General features: G+C 48.6%; 1 protein-coding gene across 1 annotated transcript; it reads right to left on the reverse strand.

Annotated features, from left to right (window-relative positions):
• Positions 1-18: 18 nt before the first annotated feature.
• On the reverse strand, positions 19-5,997 carry LOC144108091 (calcium-activated chloride channel regulator family member 3-like). The gene is made up of 3 exons (XM_077641371.1): positions 5,812-5,997; positions 4,174-4,280; positions 19-39 (listed from the first exon to the last, which is right to left on the reverse strand). The coding sequence occupies exons 1-3, from the start codon at positions 5,990-5,992 to the stop codon at positions 19-21; spliced, it is 309 nt and encodes a 102-aa protein (XP_077497497.1). The 5' UTR covers positions 5,993-5,997.
• Between the last annotated feature and the right edge of the window lie 6,114 nt (positions 5,998-12,111).

Consider the following 12,111-nt stretch of genomic DNA (forward strand, 5'->3'; position numbering starts at 1 on the left):
ACCGCGTTAAAGTCTAGGCTATATGCTTCCAATACGGCGCTGAAACACACATGCAAGAGTAAAGCTGCCACAAAAATGCAGTATTCAACTACGTTGTTCTTCGAGTTTACAGGTGCCCACGAGAGTTTTCGGAGCCCAGAAATCACGAAGAAGCTTAATAATCTTGACCCGCCGCGGAAGCTCAGTGGTTAGGGCGCTCCACTACTGATCCGGAGTTGCCGGGTTCGAACCCGACCGCGGCGGCTGCGCTCTTATGGAGGAAAAACGATAGGGCGCCCGTGTGCTGTGCGATGTCAGTGCACGTTAAAGACATCCAGGCGGTCGAAATTATTCCGGAGCCCTCCACTACTGCACATCTTTCTTCCTTTCTTCTTTCACTCCCTCCTTTATCTCTTCCCTTACGGCGCGGTTCAGGGGTACAGGTGTCCGACGATATATAAGACAGATACTGCGCCATTTCCTTTCCCGCAAAACTAATTATTATTGTTACTTATTATCTTGCTGCCTAAGCATGAAACCAAGAATTCAAAATAGTGCTCACCGCTTCCATATGCGATCAGCATATTGCATACCTGAATGACAGGACGTACCTAAAGTAAGGCAATAATAATAATTGGTTTTTTTGGGGGAAAGGAAATGGCACAGTATCTGACTCATATCTTTGGACACCTGAACACTTAAAATACATTCCTTTTTGAAAGTGGAAGGCGAAACGGTCGACAGCGACTGGTGTCGCTCAGTTGGTAAAGCATGGTGCTAGATGTGCGCAGGACATGGGTTCGGATCTCATCGCTAACATGTGGTTGTGTTTTTTTTATACTTGCTTCTAAATAGTCTCTGATTTAATAAACAATTAATCAATCAATTTCCTTCACTTAAACGAAACCCATAACAAAAAAGGCCAACATGGCCCGATTTCTTCCGCGCGCCTGAGTGACTGTTTGCTTCTTTCCGATATTTAGTTAGCAGAACCAATGAATGGAGCATTCTGCCGAGCATATTAAAATATAGAGATATTGAAAGCCTCCGCAGCTCAGTTATTAATGAATGCTCATTGCATTAAATTCATTAATTCGCACGTATACGCAGCAGTGACGGGCAGCTTGGACTAATTAAGGTGCAAATTTCAAAGCAGGTAAGGAGCGCACTAAATTAAGCGAAGACTTGAAAATCGTTAAATTGGTTTTTGTGGAGAGGAAATGGCGCAGCATCTGTCTCGCATCTCGGCGGACACCTGAACCGCTCCATGAGGGAAGAGATTAAGGAGGGACTGAGAGAAGGAAGGAAGAAAGATGTGCCGTAGTGGAGGACTGCGGAATAATTTCGACCACCTGGGGATCTTTAACGGGCACTGACATCGCACAGCACACGGGCGCCTTTTGCGTTTCGCCTGCATCGAAACGCGGCAGCCGCGGTCGGGTGTGGTACTCCGGATCAGACACTGAGCCAACGCGGCGGGTTATGTGTTGACGAACGATCTCGTCTAGTCTTTGCCAGACGCATTCCTGCGCCTTCATGAATTCCTTGTCCGGGGACGGGGGTAAATTCTCCGCTCAAGTTTGTAATGATTATAGTAATGTCGTGAAAGGACACCAGCCCATCCTTCGTGGACCTCCCCGGAACGTCCGGTTCACCTGCCTCTTCCCACACCCTCACGGTGTGGCTGAGGTGTCCGCCGATATGTGATAGAGTTACTGCACCTTTCCTTTCCTCTCAAATTATAATCACAACAGAGACGCGGCCGCCGCGCTGGCTCAGTGGTTACGGCGCTCGACAGACGCGGGTTCGATTCTGGCCGCAGCGGTCGAATTTCGATGGAGGCGAAATTCTAGAGGCCCGTGTACTGTGCGATGTCAGTGCACATTAAAGAACCCCAGGATGTCGAAATTTCCGGATCCCTTCACTACGGCGTCCCTCAAAGCTTGAGTCGCCCTGGTACGCTAAACACCCACAAACATAAACGGAGATGCACACCGGCCAACTCGCGGAGCAAGGTAACTGCAGCCCGTTCGTGATCTCTTCGGGCGGCGGATGGGCTGTTGTGAGAGGGCTCCTAGAGACTCTGAGCGATTTGCCCAACGGGCAAGGCGTCGCGCCGAACGGGCGATGGCGTTCCGTGGACTACATGGCAGTGCTGCAACACGCTGTCGCGTTCCACTTTTAAAAGCGAAGCTTAAGCATCCTCGCATAGTTTACCTTGGCTGCTCTGAAATTACCACTTACTAGGAAACAGGGTCAGGCGAACGCAAGGAAGCGGCTGTAATTAATCCGACTGCTTTAATAATGAATGGAAGAATGGAAAAGAAATTGCACGGCGCCTGCCCACTGGCTCCAGCTGGGCCACAATCGCTGCCACGCGCAGACAGTTCAGAGACGCGAGAGGACAGTCTGAAAAACCGCGTCCGCCGAATCATAATAATAATACTTGGTTTTGGGCGAAAGGAAATGGCGCAGTATCTGTCTCATATATCGTTGGACACCTGAACCGCGCCGTAAGGGAAGGGAAAAAGGAGGGAGTGAAAGAAGAAAGGAGGAAGAGGTGCCGTAGTGGAGGGCTCCAGAATAATCTCGACCACCTGGGGATCTTTAACGTGCACTGACATCGCACAGCACACGGGAGCCTTAGCATTTTTCCTCCATAAAAACGCAGCCGTCGCGGTCGGGTTAGAACCCGGGAACTCCGGATCAGTAGTCGAGCGCCCTAACCACTGAGCCACCGCGGCGGGTCTGCACATTGTATTCAATCGCTGTTTCATGACACGAAGCTTTTTCCCTAGGCCTGAGGTCTTTATAAAAAAATAGCATGAAAATAGGCCAAATGTACTTTTTTTATTCGCTACCAGAAGCATTCGAATTCGGTCATACTGTGGAGCTATCGACGCATTGACTTGGCGGCATCAAGCGCCGAAGCGATAAAGCTCTCGGAACTCTTCTCATGCACAAATAGAGATTGCCCCGCCTTAAGCGGAGCACTAAAGACCTTGTTGCAGAGCAAATCTCTGCGCGTCTTGGCATTTTATTGAAGCGAAAGGCTTCACTACGCTAGGTAAATCAGTCGTCGCGTAGATCGGAGAATGACCGTGAAAGACTTTCAGCCCTACCACGTTAGTCGCGTATGACCATAGTCGTACAGTTATGGTGTCGAACCCTTGACCCCTGACCTTGATCCATGAACTTTAGTTGACCGTTGGCCTTAAGAACATCCTACTGGTTGATGTGAAGCCACGTGATGACATCAGATGGGGGTGTCCAAAGACCATGTAATGCCACATCGTAGCCACGTGGTCGTGTGGGTACATATGGAACGGCTGTCGCGAGCGTGTAGCGGAGCTGCCATGGACGAACCTCAGACGCTTAGCAAGCGTCCTTGCTTTTCGATGAATTTTAGGGTTAGCCAAGTTAAGCCACTGCAAATTTTTTATGGCGTTTAAATTTATCTCTTGGTCGCGAACGTGCCTTGGAAAACGGCACGTTCGCAGATGTTGACGTGGTCAAAGCCTTTACCAGTAAAGGTTAAGGTTGGGTCTCAAGATCTCTACAGCTGTTTTTAAAGCGAACATCTTTAACGAAATTCTGTCTGGTTAGGCTTGCAACGCAAGAGTCGGTGGAGCTCCCACGTCCTGAAACCTGGGCCCGAGCAACATTTCGAGATTGAGTCGGTCCTTCACAAAATAGAGCATAAAGGCGTGTCTAAGATGTCTGATTTCCACCAATGAAAATCACCTACGTCACGTAACGACGGAAAAGAGGCGAGGTCTAATGATGTCTATAGCATATATCAACAGTAGAGAAGCCTTTGAAGCCGCCTGCCTGGCGGCTGAGGCCGTGAAGAAACAATGCAACTTGTCCTTGGTTTGCGGAGCATCCCCTACCAGCGTGCCGGCACCGGGGATTTGAGGGCTCGTCCTCGGTGGACCAATAAGTTTTCATTCATTCATTCATGCTGTCTGCTGGGTGCTAATTTTAGCCGCCTATGAGCAAATTAAGGGACCGAGTTGGTCGCGGAACGTTGGGATTTTCATTTCAGCCCTTCGTGTCCACGAGGACCTCCTTCTAATGCAGTAGTTCTAATATCAATGTATAATCAGTTTTTTTGTTCGACAAATGCGTACCGGTAGCAGTGCACCCCTCCCATTATTGTTTGACCCGAGTACCGTTTCCCGTGCTACTCACCTTTTCATTGCGGCAGTAGGTGAAGGGGTGCCTGCTGTCGTTGAGGCTGCCATACTCGTCGAACACGCCGTACCTGAAGTGGGCCCACTCGTGCACGAACACGTACGCTGCGAATGTGAGAGTCTTTATAAAACAACACTGTTTTTATTTCCAAACAGTAGCCTCAGCATTACGTGCTAGCGCAATCTCAAGCATAGCAAGGAGAAAGCTGTCATCGTGTACTGGTCGTGCAATTTCTCTTCACTCGACATGAGACAGGTCGAATGCCCCATATGTGACGCGAGGCCGTCTACAACAAAGGTGTTCTGGATGTCTGTCTCATGAACTCCAACAGCAAATCGCACGCGCACACACAGTGACTCGCACCTCAGCTATTTAAACATATTCTATGTCATTTACAATGCGTTCCAAGAGGCCCGCAACTGATTTTTTAGGTTAGCTTTCTGAGGTACAAAACAGACATAGTTATACCAGTGTTGACGAACATTGGAGATCAAGGAATTATGCTTACTAGAGTTAATATGATTCACCCTAAGAAATTATTACAAAATATTACTAATAACCGACTATTTAACTGTTGCAGGTTTGACGACTCGTTTTCGTGGAGCCTCGTAACTGGACGTCAGTAATAGCGAAATTAGTTTTTGAAATTTGGAATCGTGACCAACTCCGGCACTCTGGCTGAAAAAGTGTTCGTATTTGGGGCGCGCACTGAAGCACCCACCAATCCCGTCCCTCCAGAGCACACGTGACCACGGAGAGAGGTGCGCTGTTGGGTGTTCCGGTGCGCGCGCAAAAGAGGCGCTCTGGAAAGGAATGCTACGTGGACAGAGTTTGTTAAAACTTTTTGGCAGCCTATTTGGTCTAAGTGCGGGATGAACGGGGACAGCATTAAAACAAACTTTCTGCAGCGATCAACGCTGAACAAGGCCGACATGACAGAGCGAGACAAAACACACTGCGCACGCCTTGGTCCACTCTTCAGTTTCGTCGCGGCAAGGTTTGCTTTTTTTTCCTAATCAGCACACCTCCTCTCCCAAACAACCGGGTGATCTCTGAGTTATGCAGCCACCCACCCACCCGTTTTCAATATCTCCTGGCCGCGTCCGTAGCAGCTTATGATTATAACACGGAGTCCACCTCGAGCCGTTGCGTGGGTGAAGTCCGTCCAAGGTCACCGACCGAAGCGGCCAAGAGAGCATGCGAGGTTACGAATGTAGTGGGGAGAAAAGAGAAGAAGGAAAGAGAGAAAATGGAGAGACGCTGTTTTCGACAGCCATATTGAAGCAAGAGATAAGCGCAGCAAGAGCAGAGGAGGTGTGATAGCAAAGCAGTCGTAGCCGCCCAGCCTCCGGTTTCGGCCGATTGTTTGACTGGGTAATTGCCATGTTTGGCCAATTCTATTTTTTTTTCTTTTTAGGCGCCCTCTCGCTCTCTCTCTCTCTCCATCTCTCGACCCCTGGGCCCTAACACTGTGGGAGCGTCTTTTGACCTTTCCCACATCCTGGAAGTTGTCACGCGAACACACGTACTTTCACTGGGCTTTCTCACCAATAATGGCTATCGCCGTAAATGAACTTAAAGCGAAAATATTGTGCAGGCAACTACTTGCCATACCTGGCTTAAGCCATCTCTTACCCGCAGGCTGGTTAACTGTGGCCAGAAATCTGGGAGTGAGGTGGATGAAGTTTCCCGGCTGGCCACACAGATGCACCTGTTCTGTGAACGGCTTGTCTCCGTGCGGCTCCTCGGGCACGTCGCTCCTGTAGAAGGCGCTCGACGAAAGTGCCCGTGCGCTCCTTCTCTTCGGCCACGTCATGGGCACCTCGATGGTGGCGTGTTTGAAGTACACACGCCCGTAGGTGGGTTTGTGAAGGAACTCGGAGGCGGATCGGAGCAGGGCCTGCGCATTTTTATACCGCTCACAATCCATACAGATCGCGTCAAGAGACATTAAAATCAGAAGTGACTGCAGTCGCTGAGAAGGTGTATTCCTGGAACCTTTCGCTTTACCTATCCACGCTATCGTCTTTATTTTATTCGCTCTTCTTTTTATCTATATGTCGTTATTCCCCAGTAGCCTGGAGTCTAATGCCAATTTCCTCATGTAGCATTAAGAGGTACCCAAGTTTTTGCAGCTGACGAACGATGCAGCATTTACTTTTAACAGACTCTTATGAACAGCTATTATAAATCAGTCTGAGTATATTCGTAGTTTTTAAGACACAATCTTAAACCAGAAAATGCGATAGCATTTAGGTTGCCTGCTACGGTGTCTAAAATCAATGTCTAATGTACTAGCGATACTTCCGGCAAACCTGTGGAGGAAACCAGTTCCATTGACCGTATATGGTATGCATGAGTAATCACCTTCCAGGGAGGGAGTAAAAAGAAAGGAAGGAAGAGGTGCCGCAGTGGAGGGCTCCGGAATAATTTCGACCTCCTGGGGATCATTAACGCGCACTGACATCGCACAGCACACGGGCGTCTTAGCGTTTCGCCTCCATCGAAACGCAGCCGCCAAGGTCGGGTTCGGGTTCGAACCTGGAAACTCCGGATCAGTAGCCGAGCGCTCTAACCACTGGGCCACCGCGGCGGGTAAGCGACGGAGTCTACAACTGGTCTTGAGGAAAGTAAATGGCGCAGTAACTATCTCACATATCTAACTGCACAGCCAAATTGCGCCGTAAGGGAAGGAGAGCTAGAGAGAGAGAAACATGTCACGTGGGTTGACGTCCCGCTCCGGCTGCTGCAAGGCTTTCTCGGAGCCGAGTTTGCTCGCTCCTGCAAGGACAGTAAAGCTCTCGCTTTAAAAAATTGGAGGGCGCATGTGTAGCGCGACAGCGTGTCGCAGCGCTGCCAGGGAGTCCACGGAACGCCATCGGCTTTCCCGCTGGACTGATCGCTCGGAGTCTCTATAGGAGGCCTCTGAAAACAACACAGACGCTGCTCCACACTAGAAATTGTATATGACAGCGGTTCCATAATAATAATATTAATAATAATAATTGGTTTTGGGGAAAAGAAAATGGCGCAGTAACTGTCTCACATATCGCCGGACGCCTGAGCCGCGCCGCAAGGGAAGGGATAAAGGAGGGAGTGAAAGAAGGAAGGAAGAAACAGGTGCCGTAGTGGAGGGCTCCGGAATAATTTTGACCACCTGGGGATCTTTAACGTGCACTGACATTGCACAGCACACGGGCGCCTTAGCGTTTTGCCTCCATAAAAACGCAGCCGCCGCGGTCGGGTTCGAACCCGGGAACTCCGCCGGTAAGTAGCCGAGCGCCCTAACCACTGAGCCACCGTGGCGGGTCGCGGTTCCATCACACCGGTTCAGAAACGAACGACACTACTACTAGAGTCACTAAATAATTTTAGTGACTAACTACTACGACACAGGGGGGATTAAGGGCGGTTTAAGTGTGTGCAAGACGATGGCGCTACGACTGCACGCGAAGCACGGTGCAAATTTACTCTATGGAGCTGCAAAAAAGGCGCCACCACCGGCGGACTTACTACCAGTCCCTTCTCTGGAGCATAGGGAGGCTATACTGGCCAACTCAGAAACGTTGACGCAAGTCCAGGCCACTGAGTGGGCTCACAATGTCGCCGATAGCCAGAGGCTCGCAACCATCTGGTATAGTGGCCGTTAGGGTTCAGTAGTGGCATTGAACGCTTTCCAATAAAAAAAAAATATACCGGAAACATATGGCACTCGCCTAATTCCGACGTCTTCAATTTACATGCTCATAATTACTCATGTACGCCTCAGTAAAGATCTCGAAGATATGTTTCTACGAAACCCGTGCATTCACTAGACGCGCCTTATCATCTTCAAACGTCGAGCCGCCGTGGCTTAGTGTAAGCGTCCCCGTGTCGAACGCCAAATGCCCTGGTTCGATCCATGGCCAATTCACGGTTTATTCATTGTTTGTACGTGGCCTCTGATTTTTAGGCACCCCCAATATATCCGTCAGCGTGTTGCAGAGCTGCCAGGAAGTTCACGGAACGCCATCGCCTTGCCCATTGGACAATTCGCTCGCAGTCTCTAGAAGGCGTCTGAAAACAACACGGACGCAAGCGTCCGTGTTGTTTTAGTGCTAGTATGGAACAGCTGTTCCATACTAGCACTCGTATGCGGCTGCGGTTTCATCACACCGGTTCAGAAACGAAGGACACTGGGACGCAGGATGTCTCCGACGCGAGGTGCCAACGACACCACTACGGCGCCGACGGCTTTTCGACCAACGAGCTGCATGTAATCTAGCCCCGGCATCTGCCATCGATCCTGAAGCACCTGAGCTGGGGCAGCGGAAATAAAGGATAGCAGGCAGAATAGAGAAATGAAATAAAAGAGGTGAGAGGACAAAAAAAGAGGATAGGGAAGATCGAGTTGTATGAAAAGTTTCCAAAACCGCGGCGGGTTAACGAGCTGTAGACGCCTTCGCGTGAAAGCGCGCTAGAGCTTCCAAAGTGGAAGCGCCGTTGGACATTTCTCTGACCATGCATTCTGCATTTTGTTCTATCTTCTAGAGGCCCTTGCCACGTATTTTGGTCGCTTCACATCCCTATGGCAAAAACAATGCGCTGTAAAAAAAATACACTTCGCGGGATACATACGAGGCTTGGGAACGCAAGTACCAGGTACCAGTATAAATGGAGCAGCTGCTTACCTTGATGTTGTCAATTATGGACTCGTCCGGAGGAACGTTGTCGCCGATGGATTCCCCCAGTTCCTTGTTGCTTCTATCCGAGGTGTCGATGTCGACTGACGCCGCAGTGCTTAACAAAAGCAGTAGATTGGGCGCGAAGCCACTCACCGTGCCCATCTTATCCGTTGGAACTGGGTAGCAATGTTCCAAATATGGAGAAAGGATGGCTGGAATAATGGTTTTGCTCTGCACAGAGGCGCAAAGTGACGTTCTTTTATGCCCAGGCTCTTCCGGTATGCCTCAAGAAAAGAAACGCACTGCTGAAAAAAAAATGGCTGCTGCTTAGCTCAGCTAACCCTGGTCATGCAAGCGGAAGCTGAAATGAACGCTGCGGCCTATTGCTGCAGTGCCGCGTGCTCCCACAATGCAACACCTCCTTTATGAAACCATGCCTGTCAATAGAGCCCCTCTTCCTGAATCACACTCTTTCTTGTCACTCTTTCTCATTCGCCAGCGCTTGCCGCTCGTGGCGCTGCCGGCTGACACTAGTACCGTCTGGCCCGACCGTGCGCAGGCTTGCTGGGCGCGTTCGTGCGTTGGTTCGTGCGAGATAAACAAACAAATGTTTTATTCGCTGGTGTCAACGAGCGCAGGAATACACCGTGACGTTTAGTTTCCTTCCGTTTGTGTACTGACAGCGTGCAAATTGAGGTACTGCTGTGTGCGGATATATGTGCACATCAAGTGCAAAAAAGAAAGACGCCGCGTGGTATCCCTCCACAAGATTCCTGCCGACGTCGAGTTGCGCCAGCGATGGCTAAAGGTTGCAATTGCTGACTTCCTTGAATACATCGAAGGACTGAGAAAGGACAGCCACCCTGACAAAATTTCTTCACCAAAAAGACATACACAACACGGGTCCTGACAACAACACCGAATGTAGTATGCATTCGTTACCTTCTGAATGAAAAGGAGTTCATATTTGTTTTGAATCGAGAGTTTTCGAGTGATATACGATTGAGACAGTGTTCGGGTTCCTTCGAAGGACAGCAGGTTGCAATGATGCTATGGATGTGAAGACTGTACTCTGGGGACTTGAGAAGATATCGAAGACCGGTATTGTGTCTGCATCAGCTCGAAGCAATGCCAACAGCTCAGCCTCATTCTGTACTGATGCTGCGGTTTTTAATGAAGACACTCAGAAATTAACGCAGCTCTACAAGCAAGGGCTTTTTCCCATCCGCAGCAAAGAACAGATCGCGACATCTTTGCGCTACACCATGAATCCCCAACCCCGAAGTGGCTAGTGTATGCAGTTATTGGGGGATATCTGGCCATGGTCTTGTCAGAAAGGCTCAGCTGCGAGAGCTGCATTCAACTTGTGGAAAAACCAAAGGGCAGTGCCCCTTTTGATGAGCTGATTGCAAACTAAGGGCGTGCATGATGGACTAAAGTATCCAACCAAAGAGTTATAGCGTCTGTTTTGATAGGTACTGGACCTCAAGCGGTTTGTCGACATAATAGTGTGTCACAGGAAATCCATTTCCAAACCGCTAGAAACGCGGCAGCTATGCCACACAATCATATCGCTTGTATCACTTTAAATATTCGCGATAAAAGCTCTTGAACAGCGCTTCGTTAGCATAATCGACGAACTGAATTAAATGTAGTGCGATGTACAACTCTACAACCAACAAGAGCAGCGCAAGTCGGGGCCGGCGCACATGTTCCAGCTGCGTTCTGAACAACAGCGTAGTGCAGCTAGCAGCGCCGCGTTGCGAGCGGCACGTGAACCGCGACGCCCGCGGCGGGCCTATTGTGTGGCGTCGGAACTGACCGGCAGTTTTGTAAAGGTGGCGTTGCACAGTGTTGTCAGCGCCAACGCATGTAGCCCAAATCTCTTTCTCTCTCGCATACCACCGCCACATATATCAAACTGCGATTGAGGTGTCCACTGACCCAGTGAACCAGTTATGCATTCTTTTCCTCAAAATCATCGCAGTGTAGAACGCTGTCAACACCGACACCAATGAACATAATGAATGCCGACGACCTATGAAATAATAATAAAATAATAATAATAATAATAATTAATATTCAATCAATCAATCAATCTTTATTTTTCGGTGCCCAGGAACAACCCAAACGTCTTGGTGCTGGTACACCATTCACACGCACAAAATGTAAATTCATTTCACTACAAAGGAAGACACTCAGGGGAGGTAATGCAGCAGTCAAGGCGATAGAAAAAAAAAAGACATATAAACTAGGCGTGACAGCAAGCATGAAGCAAAAAAGCGAAAACAAGAAAACAGCGAGAACAGCGGTAAATGAAAACAGCTAGAACAGGCAACAGACATATAAATAACTAATTAAACAATAAACAAAGAGAATGAACGACCGATAACAGCCAAGTACAGCATATAGCAAAATACAAACAAGAATAAAGCCAATACTAATATGAACGAATAAGAAACCTCTGAAATACAATCTAGAAATACAATCATACACAATAAGAAACGTAATTAGTGAACGCGTTACAGACAATCAGGCGTGAGTATACAGTATTAAAGGAATAATATTAATGAAAACAATTACCCGTGATGAACAATTAAGGAGAGAAAAAAACAATATAATACCGGTGCAAACGCACAAGTGTAGTAAAGACAAAATGCATGAAAGGGGAAGTTATGTATGAGAAAAAGAGTGCTCAAAGTGGAACGTCACGGACATCCAATATAAAGGAAGGGAGAGAATTTTCGAATATATCTAGGTGAGGACAAAGAGTATTAAACAACTTTTGCATTCTGTCCAGAGGGGAGAGGGAGTGCAGGAGCGCAGAAACTTGGAATGGTCTGAATTCCCTTATGCTCTTTCGCGGTACACGCAAAAGGATACGCGCTAGGAGCTGAGGGCATAGAATGTGACCATGAAGAAGTTTATACAAGAAAATTATATCTGCCCTCACGCGACGGCAGCTAAGAGAAGGAAGCTGCAGTGAGTTACTCCGTCTGGGACGAGAGCTGGAAGTTTTGCAAGAAAACCGATGTTGAAATATGCGTAAAAACTTTAGCTGAACTCTGTCAATTTTTTCACAGTTCGACTGGCAAGTGCCGTTCCAAACAACAGACGCATATTCCAAAAGCGGCAAGCATATGGAGAGGTAGAGCTTTAAGAAAGGAAGTGGGGATCGAAACTCTCTCGAAAGCCTGCAGATGAAGCCGAGTGTACGCATAGCCCGTAGAGCAATGCGTTTTGTATGAGAGGAGAAGCTGAGGCTACGGTC

The sequence above is a fragment of the Amblyomma americanum genome, chromosome 10 (assembly GCF_052857255.1).
Source record: "Amblyomma americanum isolate KBUSLIRL-KWMA chromosome 10, ASM5285725v1, whole genome shotgun sequence".
NCBI lineage: Eukaryota > Metazoa > Arthropoda > Arachnida > Ixodida > Ixodidae > Amblyomma > Amblyomma americanum.